Here is an 18,180-nt window from a genome sequence, read left to right as displayed (position 1 = left end):
TTGCTTTTGCAGTATGCTTCGGGTCATTGTCCATCTTCACTGTGAAGCGCCGTCCAATGAGTTCTGAAGCATTTGACTGAATATGAGCATATAATATTGCCCGAAACACTTCACAATTCATTCTGCTGCTTTTGTCAGCAGTCACATCATCAATAAATACAAGGGAACCAGTTCCATTGGCAGCCATACATGCCCACGCCATGACACTACCACTACCATGCTTCACTGATGAGGTGGTATGTTTTGGAACATGAGCAGTTCCTTTCCTTCTCCATACTCTTCTCTTCCCATCACTCTAGTACAAGTTGATCTTTGTCTCATCTGTCCATAGGATGTTGTTCCAGGACTGTAATGGCTTTTTTAGATGTTTTTTGTCAAAATCTAATCTGGTCTTCCTGTTTGTGTGGCTCACCAATGGTTTACATCTTGTGGTGAACCCTCTATATTCACTCTTGTGAAGTCTTCTCTTGATTGTTGACTTTGACACATATACATATACCTCCTGGAGAGTGTTCTTGATTTGGCCAACTGTTGTGAAGGGGTTTTTGTTCACCAGGGAAATAATTCTTCTGTCATCCACCACAGTTGTTTTCCGTGATCTTCCGGGTCTTTTGGTGTTGCTGAGCTCTCCGGTGCGTTCTTTCTTTTTAAGAATGTTCCAAACAGTTGATTTGGCCACACCTAATGTTTTTGCTATCTCTCTGATAGGTTTGTTTAGATTTTTCAGCCTAATGATGGCTTGCTTCACTGATAGTGACAGCTCTTTGGATCTCATATTGAGAGTCGACAGCAACTGATACCAAATGCAAATGTCACACCTAGAATCAACTCCAGACCTTTTACCTGCTTAATTGATAATGAAATAACGAGGGAATAGCCCACACCTGTCCATGAAATAGCTTTTGAGTTGATAGTCCCATTACTTTTGGCCCCTTAAAAAGTGTGAGGCACATATAGAAACTGTTGTAATTCCTACACCGTTCACCTGAGTTGGATGTAATTACCCTCAAATTAAATCTGAAAGTCTGCAGTTAAAGCACATCTTGTTTGTTTCATTTCAAAGCCATTGTGTAGTGAATAGAGGCCAAAATATGAAAATTCTGTCAATATCCCAATATTTATGCACCTGACTGTAAAATATATATATATATATATATATATATATATATATATATGCTACCCAGTACCAGCAGTGATGGTATAATGTACTATTTTGGATTCTTATGTATAACAGCGTCTCTTATACAGGAAATGCTGCATGCTCGTCCTTAATGGGAGACACGTAGAGAAGACACACAGACAAGCCCCACATGAACAGTAGCGCATTCTAGTTGGGAGGTCGGAGATCGTGGTGATGTAACTTTAATTGCCAGTGACCAGACTGTAAACAAAAAGAGACAGCACATAAAACGCTTTCTTCATCAACAAAAAACAGTGCATTGTTAATTCTGACTTGTGTTTTGCCTCTAGTGCTTTTCTGTGACTATAGGAAAAGAAAACTAAATGCAGAAAGTAAGTTACCTGTGCTCTTTTGCAGTTTATTGTCTGCCATGAAGCACTGTGGGACTCATGTAGATTTGGATGCATTTTGCATAAAAAGCATGTATCTGAAAAAAAATGTGATTCCATATGTATGCTGAGCCATATAAATCTTAAGATGTTTCCAGCATTGCAACAGTAGCATATGTGCCAGGTTTTTGCCAGGAGAAAACAGTAGCATCAGAGCCGTAACTAGGGCTCTGAGCATCCTGTGCCAGCCCGCCCGCCCCTTTTCCGCATGACATCATGATGTCGTGCATAAGGGGGCAAGGCTACCAGCACTTGAAGCTGCAGCAGTGCCCAGAGCATCTTCAAGGCAGCTGTAATTATGGCACGATGCCTTGCCTGTAGCATCCAATAAATGCTACAGACAGCACAGTGGTGTTGGCTGCAGGGTGCCATTCCAGGCACTCTCCAGCCAGAAGTAGGGGCCGTGGGGTGCGACCGCACACCCCTAGTTGCGGCGCCAAGTAGCAAAGGCACTTGGCTTATGCCAAGAAAAAACAAATATGTATGCACCAGGCATATGCCAGGAGAAAACCATCACATATGCACCAGGCTTACACCAAGAGAAACAGTAACATATGCATCAGTCTTATGCCAGAAAAAAACAGTAACATGTGCACCAGTCTTATGTTGGGAGAAAACAGTAACATGTGCACCAGTCTTATGTTGGGAGAAAACAGTAACATGTGCACCAGGCTTATACCAGGAGAAAATAGTAACGTGCACCAGTCTTATGTTGGGAGAAAACAGTAACATGTGCACCAGTCTTATGTTGGGAGAAAACAGGAACATGTGCACCAGGCTTATACAAGGAGAAACTAGTAACATGTGCACCAGTCTTATGTTGGGAGAAAACAGTAACATGTGCACCAGACTTATACCAGGAGAAAACAGTAACATGTGCACCAGGCTTATACCAGGAGAAACTAGTAACATGTGCACCAGGCTTATGCCAGAAAAAAACAGTAACATGTGCACCAGTCTTATGCTGGGAGAAAACAGTAACATGTGCACCAGACTTATGCCAGGAGAAAGTAGTAACATGTGCACCAGACTTATGCCAGGAAAAACAATAACATATGCACCAGCGTTTTGCCAGGAGAAAACAGTAACATGTGCATCAGTCTTATACCATTCCTTTTTCTGGTGTTTCATTGTCTAGCCACATTGGTAACTGCTGTTGAATTTTACCAATGGGGCTCTAAGGCAACTCCCTTGTTACAATGGAATACATATGATTTACTGCCGGCCGCATGGCCGGTGGTTCTAATCCCAACAGCGGCATCCTGGCAGAGGAGGAAATCCCGATCATCAAAGGTAAGTATTCATTAACCTAATTCTACCCCCTAACCCTAACCCTCCCTTAGGGGTGCCTAACCCTAACCTCTCGCCCAAAGTGCCTAACCCTAATCCTCCCTCTAAGTGCCTAATCCTAACCCCCCCTTCCCTGCCGCCTAAACCTAAGTCCCCTGAGGGGTGCCTAACCCTAACCTTCCACTAGGGGTGCCTAACCCTAACCCCCCCTTCCCCTAGCCTAAACCTAACCTCCCGGGGGGTTGCCTAGCCCTAAATCCCCCCCGGGAACCCTAAACCTAACCCTACCCCCCGTCCCACGGCTGTCCACGTCGGGCTCCCGGCGTAGGTAAAATGACAGGCATCGGGATATCGACACCTGTCATTTAACCCCTTGCCGGGATTAGACAGTTGGGAAGCCGACGGTCGGGATTCCGTCCATTGGCTTCCCGACTGCTTCCCATTACAATGACCCTTATTTATTTTTCTATTGAATACAAGGATTACGTTTTGGATGCTCAACCCTTTTTTGGCTTTCCCTGATGTGTGCAGGTGTTTGTTGAGCAAGTTTTGAAATATTAAATGGTTCAACAGCCCTAAGGGGGTTAATCTGGAATATAAAGAGCTGTACTCTACAGAAGATTCTCTTTAACTCAACTGTTTAGAGGCAGATAGACTGACCTGGATTTTGACCTAGTCCGAATGAGCCTGATATCTCTTTGATAAGAAGCATAGAAGATTTATATTTTGTAAGCATAATCAGGATTTCTAGGAGGGTACAGAGTGGTTATATAACATGCTTGGTTCGAAGTTAACTCTCTAATACCTCTTTTCCATCAAAAACCTGGGTCCAACCTGGGTTTTCAGACATGGTTCCAACCCAGGTCAGACCCAGGTCAGACACTATTTACACAGCACCATCGATCTGGGTTATTCTCAGGTCAGTCCCATTCACAATGAACCTGGGTCTGCCCTGCTAAACTTGTGAGGTCATAATAAGTGGGAGGAGATTGCTCCACAACCACCAATCAACGCATTTTAAGCATGACCCAGGTCGGATAACCTGGGTTGCACTGTTTACACTGCACCATTACCCAGATCCATCCTGGGTCAGACCCTGGTAGCTTTCTGGGTTGGTTTGCCGGGTCACTTGACCCGGGTTATTTTTTAGGGACCCTTTTACACTGAGCTGCGACCCGGGTAGACCCAGCAAAAACCCAGATTTTTGCTCTGGTGTAAAAGGGGTACAACAGGGAGCTGCCTGCCATATGAGTACTATAAAACCCTATATGAGTCTTTAGATGATGTTAGCCATTATAGTCTACAAGTAAACTTGGAGCTTCCACAGCACAGGGATTGAATAGTTGTTTTTATTTAAAAAAATATAGATCTGCAGAAGTTTGAGTTTGAAAATGTACTTTAAAAGACTAATGGTTTGAAATAAAAAAAATTATGTCTGGAACAATCTGTGTAAGTGGTACTTATAATACAGACAAATCTGTTGTCTTTTTTTAAGTGACTGTGATTCCCCTCCTTTGCACACACATTGTACACCCACTAGATTTTTTTCTCCTTTACCAATTAGAGCTTGTGTTTATTTTGAGGCATACATCAAACATGTGATAAGACTTTTTATCTGCCTTTAATTACTACCATGTGCCTACTGTAGTACTGTATGTCAGGTGCAGCTAAACACTAAACACTTGCTCAACAAATCCTACTAATCCAGATGCATCAGAAGCCTATGTTCAAGGAAAGTAATCCTTCTGAGTTAATTACTTTCAGTGGTAAAAGCTTGGTCTGTCCCAGGAAAATTAGTAAATATGAAAGTTGTACACATAAGGCAAGATTCTACATACTGTAAATGCTTGACAAAAAATTCATCCAAGCTAGTCATTGGAACATATTGCAAGTTATAGCACAGGTATTGTATTGTATTGTGTACAATACCACTGCACAGTTTGTTTTTGTGTATATTTTATTTGCAGAGCTACAAAGTGTGCAAAGCACTTTGGACCGCATTCAGAGTCGGTCGAAGCGGCTGCACGGTCGTACGCGAAAAAGGGCCGTATATGCAAATGATTCCCTCGCAAGTTGCATCCCTAAGTTCGGATCGGTAGTTGGCCGACCAAGGGGAGGAAGCGGTCGGAAGACAAAAAAATATGCCCCCTTCTCGTACGCATTGCACGTCATCTCCGGGCATATAAGGATTAATGGAGACCATCGGGAACCATCGGAACTGGTCATAGAGCTTAAGGTTGACCATACCCTCTCTTAAGCGCTACGATCATGTCAGTGTAAAAACTTCCCATGTCACATGTGCCATGACGCTACTTTGTTAATTATGCACTCCCGTTTTCAAGCACCTTCCCCTGTTACCACCCACAAACGCCTCCATCTGTCACTCAAACTACCGACCTGGCTGTGTTCAAGGAGAGAGAAATTTCTGTTCGTAGCGGCTAGTTTGCGCACGCGCATTGCGAACTGTACGCATGCGCAGTATAGCGAACATCGGTGGCGTACGACCGTGCGGCCGCTTCGACCAACTCTGAATGAGGTCCATTATTCCATAGAGTCAGAATATAGGATTGTGTATGTTGAATTTTAACTTTACAGGTGAGAGAACCCATACAATTTATTTTAACTCCTGAACCATTATAAGTATACTGTACAAGTCACCTAGTGAACCTGTTTAAAAAAAGAAAAGATAGCCAACATCAATGAAAGCAGTTTTCTGCCACATACAGTAGTTTTTCACCTGTTGTACTTACATATAACCATGACTGGTACACAAACATGCTGTAACCAGAAGCGTGATCGAATTCACATCGCCTTTGGAAGACGATAAAACACACCTTAGAATAGATTGCTAATTTCAAATGAAACTCAATATAATACAAGGAAACCTATCGGATAACAAATAATTGAGTAACTCAGTCTGTTCACAGCGTGGAACCTTTTATTACAGTTTGATGGCTCCTGTCGGTGTCATGGAAAGGTGTCATGTGACGTTTTAATGACCTGACGACCATCTTGTCATTCTATATGCGAGAAATATGAACATAGTCCATGCCCACAGGTGTCAACCCTGTGAATTTTAAACACGTCTCTCCCTGATATTTTGGTTACATTTTAATATTAGTCTGTTCTATAGATCTTATAATGTTACATTACATGTGGACATCTGTTACTTTGAATTGAAACAGTAGTTTCAATAACTACATATAATGCAACAACTTTCTTCTGTGTCTTGATGCAGAACATGAAAAGTCAGATTATTTTGTAACTATCTTCACCCTCCCAACAGCATCTGTCTTTTGAATCTGTCAATTCCCTGGGCTCACAGAACAGTACTTTTCAGTTTATTCTTATGTACTTTGGTCATGAGAACGGAGTTCTGCGGAACTCTGAAACGTTGACCCATGCATCTATTTTGATTAAAAAAAATTCAGTAAAATCCTGGAGTGCCGTGCCTCATTTGAACTTCTTTGAAGTCCTGAAAAAGTATTGTATATATATATATATATATATATATATATATAGAAATATATATATTATAGTTTTTTTAGATGCAGCCTTGATATAAGGGCACGACCGTGCCCTTATGATATAAATATATATATATATATATATATAATGTAAATGTCCATTCATATACATGTTGTCGTTCTGTTACTTACCTGTACTGGTAAAAACTTGGTAATAGCACAATTAATATAAAGGCACTTTGTTCCTGGTTTAGCAGAATGTTAAAATTCACATTAGTGTAATAGATACAATGTACTATATAGTGAATTAGTGTCTCCATACAAAATGAATTGCATTTTATATAGTGTTAACACTTTTAAATGCTGCAAAACACTTTCAATAGTGTAACAAGATAGGTAAAAGCTTATTCACCAAATTTAAAATATTTTTTTAATTATTGGCATTATAGCGTATTTAATAGGCTTTGAAATTGTATGTTAAAAGCTTATATTTAATCTTTGAATATATGGAGCCTAATATACTCTTGTTGTAAAGCAATGTGTTATCTGGAGATTTTAATCTAATTTCAGAATCAAATCTTGCTGGTGCAGTTTGAGTTACAATGAATTCCAAATATTTTGAATTGTATAGCGACAGAAAAAGGTGTGTGTGTGTGTGTGTGTGTGTGTGTATATATATATATATAATATGTATATACATATATACAGTGTGTGTGCGTACAAACTGTTTTTTTTTTTTTTTATGAAACTATATAAAATGAATCCGCTTAGAAGGTTTTCGCACTTCTCAGGATGCCACACAGCCAAGTTCCAATTAGTCACATGTTCTCCAAGCGCTCTCCAAGTGAACAGCTGTAATAGAAAAGCAGGGCACTCTATAGCTTATAGACATAGGTGCAAAGTAAGCCTGGCTGTCTAATTTTCTCCCTATTGCAGAGAAGGCTTGTATTGTCTGTTCTGTGGAGCTAATTTCTTTCTGATCAAAAGACCCACATCATTGAAGGTAGTAATGACTATTCATTTCCCTGAAACCTCTTTTCTGTGGCTTGCATGCTTTATTTAGAAACGGTTATGCCTTTCTAAAGAAAAAAGCTCATTTGTGCTTTTATAATGTCAATTAACATAGAATATAATTTCATTATTTTCCTTATAAAGCCCTTTAGAAACCTAAATTAGTAAGCCTCAGATATTATGATTAACTCTATAAGAGCTTGTAATGTGAAATTAGATTTCTGATGGTGTTGTCAATGTGTTGCTTTTTATTATTTAATACTAATGAAGGTGTTATTCTAAACTAATTAGAGGCCTGGATGCAACAATCCTGAAGCGAGTGCAATACATAATAAATAGGATAGAAAAGCAGCTCATTTTGGTCAGCAGACAAAAGAAATTTTAATTATAAATAGCATGCAATCTGCAGTGTTCTGTAATCTGTGTTATAGTAAAATATCAGAAAAATACTATATTGCATTAATAAAGTGTGTATCATGTAATATTAAACATGTACTTGTTGCAGAAATAGTACAGTACAGCTAATTGCTTCTTTACTATATAATTTAAACACAAATTGTCCGTTGATAAAAATGAAAATTAGAAGATTAAAGAATGTTTTGGATAATTGACTGGTAAATGTTTCCTTTATTCCTTGCTTAAAGTCCAGCCTGTGGAAACACAATAACAAACTGAAACATATGCACTTATGAAACCAATAAAAATGTAAATGTTTTCTTTTTTTTGTAATAACTAAGACCATGTTTTATATTGATATTGACGTAACAAAATGATTATAATTTTGAGATATTTTATAGAGATTGCACATGTAGCTTTATTCACTATTTCATATGTATATAAGATAAATACATTAAAATATATCATACAAAATTTATTTTAATAAAACATTTTACAGGGGTTTTTTTTTCAGATAAATGTAACTGACAAAGATATGGGATGGCATTTAGCTTTACAGTAGGGTTATAGATAATAGGTTTCTTGATGTTGAGGAACTACAAATCCCAGCATTCCCTACAGGTTATTGACCGGTGGAACAAAAGAACCACATGTTGCCTGTCTCTACCTCTTCTGCTTTATTTATTTTATATCCATTATGAATTATTCTACATTAATAAAGCTGCAAGTATTCATTTATATTGCTTCGTATGATCGATCGATCTATCTATTTATTTATCATGCCACTAACACCCAATAAATGACCTGCGTGGTAATAAATGTAATATTATGTGATATACTGTAACTGCATTGGCCCAATATAATCAAACAGTCAACAAAACAGGTTAGTTGTGAAGTGTCAGCCAGAAGCTAGTGTATAAAGTTGAATTTGTTCACTTCACCTTTCCAACGATGCGGAATATAGGAGGACTACATAAAGACAGTATAGTAGTGAACAGAAGCACGTTTAGTTATAAAGTATATTATGCACAGTCAGTAAGCAATATATTTTTGTTCCAAATAAATGTTAATATAAAGCAGTTTAGCTCGTTGACGCCCAGTGTTGCACTCCATTAATGGTTCATAGCTATGACAGCCAAATCTATAACGGTCCCAGTCTGTGTGCCTTCTGTAATGCCTCATTGGTGAATGCACTTTGCTTCCTAAGGAGATTTTTTTGCTCCCCTCCTTGCTAATTATGGAAGGATGTGTCACTCATAATAACCTTGAGAACTTTTCTCTCCAACTCTAATTGCCAATGTCTCATCTGCCATTGCCTAGAACATCCTCGCTGTCCTTCCCAGCACCGTGCCTTGGTAGGTTGCTCAGTACTGGTGGTCTTCTTTACAACACTGATAATTAGTAGCTTGTTTAAGAAAAAAAATCCTTATTAACAAGCAGCCATGTCCTACCAATACCTCCCCTACTGTTGCCCCTATTAGTGCAAGGGGATTACCAGGGGATCAGTTTGTCGGAACCTAATAAACAAATTCCTGGAGAACACCTGAATGGCCAGCGTTAAGGAACTTCCTAATTAAGAATTGTGGCCACTGGGGCTGTTTCTCCAGAATGAGAACAATCTTCGCTTTGTAAAACTCAATTGAGAAAAGCACTAAGGGGTCTGGTGAGAATGAGAGAGTGGTCAGCTGCCAGGGAGCTCTCAGTCTAAAATTGCTTCCACTGAAGATGTAATACATATCTCTAGGGTGTGTGTATCACCCAACATATCTGACATAATATATACATAGATACAATCTGGCATATGCACATAAACTGACATATAAACAATAGAAGTGATTGTACACAGCTTAACCATTAGGATTAGTTTCCTTGAAGGTTAAACTAATGGATCTAAATAATTCTCTAAATCCTATGATTTCAGGAACGAGGGATTATTAATTATATTAATGATATTAATATAATTATATCCATGATAAATAATTATGTTCACGTAATTCCCTTTTGTAGCTATCATTTAGGAAACTTTGTCAATACTTCTTGCACGGCTAGTGGTGAGTCATTCATAAGGTGTTGAGATGAAAAACTATACCGTGTACACAACCTGTATGAAACAATAACTCCCAGCATCACTGGCAGTGCATTCTGGAAATTGTAGTCCAATTTAGCACTAGGACTAGAGGCAGCCTAAATTTGGTAAGTCATGCTGGGGCTTGTAGTTCCACTGCATTTAGAAAGCCACAGGTTGTTTGTTTCTCATTGTAATGCTCTAAAACAGACCGTAGTAGAATCAAGGACAGCACGGTAAATGCATTATAGTTTCATATGTCATTTATGATGGAATCTAGTATTCTGATTTTTTTAATATATTTTGAATATTTATAATAATAATTAATAATAATAATCTTATGCACTGTACATACGGGAAGTTTCTACCAGTGCACTTCACTTTGTGTTCAATAGAGGGCGAAATTGCAACACATTCGCTACCCGTGCTGTTCTGTCCAGTTGTGTGTTCACTTCTTACAGCAAATTCTCATTATTTTCGGTTATTTTTTTACTGTTTGTTATTATCAAAACAACCGTAACAAACATTGCAGCATCCAATGGTTCAATTACATAGTTACAGAGTATGGTAAGGTAAATATTTATAATTTCTGACAACCTTTTGTAGTAAGAATTTAGAGTTTATGCACCAGTTTTAAATACAATAGTTATTATGTTGCTGCAAGGGATTGCTAATTATTTGATGGGATTAAGATGCTTGCGGTTGTGTTTCGTTTTTTAATAACACCTGTAATCTGTACTCACACCCTTATAATATGATGGACATTATATGTGTTTTTTTAATGGAATATTACAGATTTAACTCATATCTGCCTGAGGAAGCCCTTGAGAAATTACTTCTCGGTCTATATAGATAACGGATTGAATAATTTCTGTTTAAAAAAAACTCCCCACCCCCCAATTAAAACGTCTCGATCTATTAATGTGTTTAATTTGCAGATAAATGGATAAAGGGAATATTTTCAATTTGGACATTTTTAATTAATTACAATAATTATACCAAAGCCCAGGTTTTTTTTAAACGAATCTCATCAGCGGGAATTAATTTAATGTAACTATGCCGAGTTCTGGTTCTCTATTATCTTGTTATTTATGTAACATGGGCACTTCGCATTTGTAGCCAATTCTGTAACTGTGGATAAATCCTATTTTTCAGATTTTGTATTATTTTTAATGAGTGTTGAATAAACTGGACTTCGGGACTGATTTAATCGTGACTTGTATTAGTGTGGGTTGATACCAGATAATTACATTAGATTTTGTCCAGGATAGGTCCTGTGGACTAAAATGCAAAGCTTTAAATTATTTATTGTAGGCAGATTTGCAGATTAAAGGGCGCACATCTTTATTTTATTCCCCCCTTAAGTGTTGCTACGGGGCACTTGTCAGTGATTGACGTTGGCTGTATTATTGTGGTAATCATGGAAAGCGCTGTGCAATGTGTTTGCGATCTGCCCGTGTCCCTGATAAGACAGACACAGCTATATGGCTGACTGGAGAACCCTCGGGATCCGGATGTTTGTAAAAAACCTTTAATAAAGAACAGTTTAGAGGGTGTTACCCCTGCATAGTGATGTGACAATGCTCTCAGTATACTTTCAATCCAGTTGAAAAAGAAATAAAATAAATAACAAAAATAAACTGATGTTTAAGGCACACTTCTTTTATATTACACAACAGTTGTGTTTAAGTGTGAGCTGTGTCATTGTAATGCTGGCATACATCTGCAAAGCACCCTGTTACAATGGATGCCGTTTAAATGTGTATGGTGGAGATTATACGTTATATTCATTTTCTGTTTATAATGAAACATTACTTGTCCCAGTCTTCCTGTTGTTCGATTTTAATGAAGGCATTTTTTTTTTGGCCACACAAATGGACAAGGTAGGGGAACGATAGACAAGCTAATTACTATTGCAGTTCCATCAGCAACCAACACATTTGTGGTTATGAAATTGTTCATCCTCCTTGTACTTCCCATCTATTTTCTCCCAATTACAACATGTATTATTACATGATTAGCTAATTTTATTATTGGGGAAGTGTTAATTGGTGTTTTGTGAAGTGTAAACCCCTAAGGGAGATTTGTATGTGTCCCTCTGCACCTGTAATATCCAGCATTTTGTGTGTGTGAAACGACTGAGACTGATCTGTAATGTGCGGTTACAAAACTAGGTTACTGAATATATGGATTAAATATGCTTTTCCCATAGAAGTCTTCTGTACGTATTCGATCAGGCGTGTAGGAAAAAGCGCTTACAAAACCTCATTACAGTCACGCAGGTTTTCCAGTTTATTCTATTAGAAGAACAAAAAAGTTACTTCAAAATTGTACTAAAAAAAGTTACTTACGAATTTAATTTGTTATCACATCTATAAAATGGAACCCTCATCTACAATTTAGCAAGATTGTGAAGGACATACAGTTAAAACACAGTATTATTATTTTTAGATCTGTGCTGTATTATCTATTCCCGATGTGCACACTTGTGTTAAAGATGAAAAACACTTACTAAACATTAATCTTTGAAAACCAGTCCTGTGGATTAGTTCTGATGGCTTTATGAGATTAACCCCCCAACCCTGTAACAGGGGGAGCCCAGCTGCCCTGAGCTTATATTCAGGTGGGCTTCCTAGAAATACCCTCCCTGCTTATCACAGCCTGTGTGATATGTTTTTTTTTCCTATTTGGAAAATACTAAATAATAATGGTTAGCAAGAGTAAAACAACCTGTTCCTCTCCAGCTGCTGTGTAGCTGTTGTACCCATGCAAGCCTTTGTAAGGTATGCAGGGACTTGTAGTTCCACCATAGCTGGAGACAGTACATGTTGTCTAAACGAACTCTGGATGAGCAGATCTTTTATAGTTATAACAAAATTAGGATGGAGCAGATGCATAACTCCAGCAAGCAAACAGACATAGACAGCAGAATCTGATGCTTTTATCTGTATTGTTAATTAACGACAACATATTTGTTTAGTTCATAGAAGTCAGTGATGATAATATATTGCTATGTTTTTTTGTATGGCAGCGCGGGTAACTTTCGTGTCTACTAAAACAGTTACCTGGACCCCAAAATGCGACATTAAATAGGACATGCAGTAATATTTTATTTATATATATATATATATATATATATATATATATATATATATATAATTTTCAAATATACTATGGGTCGGTGCACAGACCAGATTATGCTAAAAAAGCATGCTTGTGGGGTTTTTGTTTGTTTTTTGCGTTTATTTTTAATTTATTTAATTTGATTTTTTTATAGCAAATAGTAATAAAAATAAGTGGTTTGTTTAATTTTCACTTTAAAAAAATGTACATACTTGTCCAGCACACAGAACTTTTGTAATGTTTTGGTAAATATGTGGTCACTTTGGGTCCCTCTGCGGGCTGCCTGGCGGGTGGTTGGGGGAGGGAGAGTGAATGGGCCCGTGTGATTGACACTTCTGGCCTCCCCCAAACTTTCTTTTCACTGCAAAAGGCTTAAATGTTACCATGGTAAAACGAATTCTCCCGCCGGCCCATCCCCCCACCTGCCAGCTGGGAATAAAAAAAAAAACCCAAACTGGCCAAGAACTAGGAGGAGGGCTCAGCATCCCACAAATTATAGGGAAATTCAAACTTTACAAATGAATGGGGGGAAAAGGACACAGCTGAGGTTCCCATCAAATGCATAATTGCACAACCGGTAAACAGGTCTCAGCTTGCACATACCATTTTGGAAATATACTGTAGATCGTTTATACTTATTTATAAAAGTACTACAGAGGAATTCACATATCAGATCAGGCTGCTCCCTGGCAGGGGTCAGCATCCACGGAAAGTGTGAGATGTAGAAGAGAAGCTGTTCTTATAATAGGAGTTGTAATGGTCTGTTCAGGGACCAGGTGCACCTGTGTCAGGAGAGAAGTGCTGGGACAAAGTGTCCCGATCACTGGGAGACTCTAATACAGATCACCAAGCTGGAGATGGGGGCACTTCCAGCCCCTCTCACCATTGTGTCACCCCACAACTCAACAAACAAAAGTCCATTAACCCTGACACCTGTCCTTACAAAAATAAAACTTATCATTTACTAAAAGGTTTCTTTCAACATATACACAGTGGGGCTTGTCTTTCATGGAGCGATGTACTGTGCAAGACACCTGAATCGGGTTTCATAAATACAAATATTGTCCTTTTAATGCTATTGCTAATGTCCTATTGAAAGGTGTGAAAACCATCCGATAAATGGGAGTCAGCATATTTATTTTTCGCAATAATGTGTTTATGCTGAGAATGTAATGGATGAAAACTTTTTTCTCTAAGAACATCGTATTCTATATTATATAGGTAATAATGTCATGTGCAACATAGAACACAGGGAGTGACAGAAACTCAGCATTGGCACATTTACAGCTCACATAACGGGGATATATAAAGTTTAAACCCCAATAAAAATATACTGTCTATTTTATCTAGCAAGAGCTAAAAATACCCAATAATCATAGTCCAACATGTTCTGTTACACAGTGAAATAATAATAATAACATACACGAGCAAACTTGTTTTTAGTTTTATTTTATTTTTATTTTGTTGCTACAGATAATTTTAGATCAGGAATATACAATGGTGAAAAAAAAAAGTTTTTGTAGCTTTGAATTGTTGTTATTATTAAAACCTTTTTTATATGCCATCAAAATGATTCGATACAAATTTTAACAAAAACAAATTTAAAAACAATCAACAACAAGGATATAATATATATATATAAAAAAAAACATTTATCCTATTGCTTAGGATTGGTGCCAAATCTATAATTAGTCATCTTACCGTTGTTTCAAAGAAGCTACTGAGGGCGATGTGTTGTGATAAATGTGACAGTAATAATTTCATAATTCGGTTTGGAATAATTTGGCATTAACCCCTTGTAGCGCTGGAAAGGGCTCTCCTGGTGTGTCTGATAGGACGCCAGCCTGACCCGCCCTGGGAAGAGTTAAAGTGCTATGGTAATGTGAGAGGGGGTTGGGCAGACAGGCGCCCCTGTGATTGGCTGCTAAGAGGTGATTAATATGCAGACACTCAGGTGCCCGACCACATGCGTCCAGCAGCCAGAGAGTTAGTACAGAGCTCAAGCAACGTCCCGTACACACAGACACAGCAGCCGCAGCGCTCTCCTCTCCCCGCTGAGCTGGATCCCTGCAACTTTCACCTGCCAATGTATAGCATGCTGGAGACTGACATTAAGGGCCCCGGGCAGCAAACCAATGCACAGACCGGGGGGTCCGGGACCCCAGGGGGTAAGAGCAACGCTGCCACCACAGACCAGGACCGGGTGAAGCGGCCGATGAACGCCTTCATGGTGTGGTCCAGGGGACAGAGACGGAAAATGGCTCAGGAGAACCCCAAGATGCACAACTCTGAGATCAGCAAGCGGCTGGGTGCGGACTGGAAGCTGCTGAGCGATGCTGAGAAGCGGCCCTTTATAGACGAGGCCAAGCGACTGCGGGCAGTGCACATGAAGGAGTACCCGGACTACAAGTACAGGCCAAGGAGGAAGACCAAGACCCTGCTGAAGAAGGACAAGTACTCTCTGCCAGGCAATCTCCTGGCCCCAGGTGTCAGCCCAGTGGCCAGCTCTGTGGGAGTGGGTCAGAGGATAGACACCTATGCCCATATGAATGGCTGGACTAATGGGGCTTACTCCCTGATGCAGGACCAGCTGGGCTACACTCAGCACCCGGGGATGAACAGTCCCCAGATTCAGCAGATGCACAGGTATGACATGACCGGCCTCCAGTACAGCCCCATGATGTCCTCAGCGCAGACCTACATGAATGCAGCCTCCACCTACAGCATGTCCCCAGCCTACAGCCAGCAGACCTCCACAGTCATGAGCCTGGGCTCCATGGGCTCAGTGGTGAAATCAGAGCCCAGTTCCCCCCCTCCTGCAATCACCTCTCACACTCAGAGAGCCTGCTTAGGAGACCTGAGAGATATGATCAGCATGTACCTGCCTCCAGGTGGGGATGGAAGTGACCCCTCTTCCCTGCAGAACAGCAGACTGCACAGTGTCCACCAGCATTACCAAAGTGCAGGGACTGGGGTGAATGGCACTGTACCACTAACGCACATTTAAGACTGGTCACTTCTCGTTATGTCACGGACGCTTTGCTAGCCTGACAAGCAGACAGAATGCATCACACCTGAGGACAATGAATGAAAAGGGTGGTTTTGTTTTTGTACAGAGTTTGCGCAAACTTCCTTTATAGAGCACAACATTTTGTGTACTTTGGGGGTCCTCTGTGGGATTTTTAAACACAGTGATTCCTAGGTGAGCCTTCTATTTAAGGCTCTTGTATCTTCAGCTTTAGAAGTAAATTGGGGACTATTAACCATAATCCAATGTTTACAAGTTTTATTGATACACTCAAGATCTACTTGAGATTTATCCAAAATGTAGGTTTTATCATTAACTTCTTAGAATTGTTTTTCTTTTTTACTTTACAAAGAGCTGTGCGGGTCGCAAACGCAAGTTTTATTCCCCCCCCCCCCCCTTTTAATTTATAGCCAGTTATGTATGTTTTCATCACCTGTAAATTTATGTACAATTTTTTTTTTGAGTTTGTCCTGTTTTCATGAAATTTTACTGTGAATTGTTTAACATATATCCCCTCCAACAGAAAAAAAAATTGTTTTACTTGGGTTTTTACAGACTTTTCAGTTGAAAGTAAACCACAAAATCAATAAATTTTCTAAGAGGAATATAAGGCTCTTATTTTTCCTTTGCATGTTATGTATGTTCCTGAAATCGAAAACTTGATAATTTTTCTTGACTGCTGTCTTTCTGTGGGGTGTGTGTGTGTGTGTGTGTGTGTGTGTGTGTGTTTTTTTTTTTTTTTTTTTTTTTGGTTTGTTTGTTTCTCTTTTTACTTCTGAAACTTGTTAGCAAGTGAAACAAGCAATAGGCAGAGGGTCCAGGGAGTGAATCTGGTATGTTAGTCTATGCAGACTGGTTATACAGCGATACAAAAGTTCTGCTTAAATAGTGTGGTACATGTTTTAAAATTTGCAAATGTCTATTTTTATTTTTTTGCATGAAATGGGGCGATAATTTTTTATATATATATATATATATATATATATATATATATATATATATATATATATATATATATATATATATATATATATATATATATATATATATATATATATATATATATATATATTAGTAAGAATTTTGTTCTTGGAAGGTACTGGAATAACCTGTTAAACCTGGTCTAGGGATTTGTCTGAGAAGATCTGTTCATTTACCCCAGGAATATTCAGCTTAAGGTTTCATGTGTTTTGTATTTTTAATAGAAAACTGATTACAATTTATAACTTGGTAGTTGCGAACATTTATGGTGATTTAATATTCCTAGAAATGTGACTAACTAATTTCATATAAAAATGTCAGTTAACTTTGTTTTACTAATGGTTTTTCTACAATACAGCTGCATATAATTAGCTTATTAAAAAAAAAAAGCTTACTCATAAGCATCAGGTTCTTTGTGGTAGAAGGTTCTCTAGCACTACTTTGAATTGGTATATTGACCACTGAACTATGGCAAGGGTGATAAATCTGTGACAGATCTTGCTGAGGTTTCTCCTCACAGCTGGCTTGTGTTCACCTGCCATCTGTTGCTTAAGGGAGTTCTATTATCTGAGTAGTAGCAAAACTGTATACATTAGTTCATAGGTTTATTATACAAAATAGCTTGCATATATGCATAAAACCCAGTTGTGACTCATTAATAAACTAAGTTATAACAAATTAATTTGTTTAACAATTTAATACAAGGCATATTACTCTTCTGTGGAGTATGGACAGGGCTATACATACAGTGATGCACTCAATTTTTAGGCGATGGCTCTTTTTTATTTTTTATCAAACCTAATGTATGCAAGAATACTACATGTATTTGAGTTTGTAGTTGAAGGAAAACTTGCACTGTAACATGAATTATGAATATCAAGCCACTTGTTCTAATCTCTAATCCTGTATATAAAAAGTGGCGAAAGCTATAATGGTGGTCCTTCCAGTATATAACAGCAGCCGGGGTCTTATAAATATCTATATCATGGAGCTAAAACACTAACTGACTTAAGTTTACAGAATTCCTTTTCTAACATTTAGCAAATGCATCTTAACACTTGCTATATTTTCTGAGTGCTGCGGATCACTCTGCATGAGTAAATCCGTTTTACAGAGCCCATCTGACAAGTAGAGGGTAAGGTATTCTTATAACAAGTCTTATTGGTATTCTGGGCCAAACTCCACGCTTCTCTAAGATAACATGGGTATTGTGTTTTTGTTTTTTAATACAACAAAATATTATGTGCATA

General features: G+C 38.4%; 1 protein-coding gene across 1 annotated transcript; it reads left to right on the top strand.

The window, feature by feature from the left end:
- The first annotated feature begins 14,887 nt into the window (after window positions 1–14,887).
- SOX3 (SRY-box transcription factor 3) lies at window positions 14,888–16,521 on the top strand. The gene has a single exon (XM_088465857.1). It carries the CDS (start codon window positions 14,888–14,890, stop codon window positions 15,926–15,928), a length of 1,041 nt encoding a protein of 346 aa, XP_088321983.1. The 3' UTR covers window positions 15,929–16,521.
- Window positions 16,522–18,180: the final 1,659 nt, after the last annotated feature.

Source organism: Taudactylus pleione, unplaced genomic scaffold (assembly GCF_031769625.1).
Source record: "Taudactylus pleione unplaced genomic scaffold, aTauple2 ptg000064l, whole genome shotgun sequence".
Lineage (NCBI taxonomy): Eukaryota > Metazoa > Chordata > Amphibia > Anura > Myobatrachidae > Taudactylus > Taudactylus pleione.
This window is presented reverse-complemented; position numbering and strand designations above follow the sequence as displayed.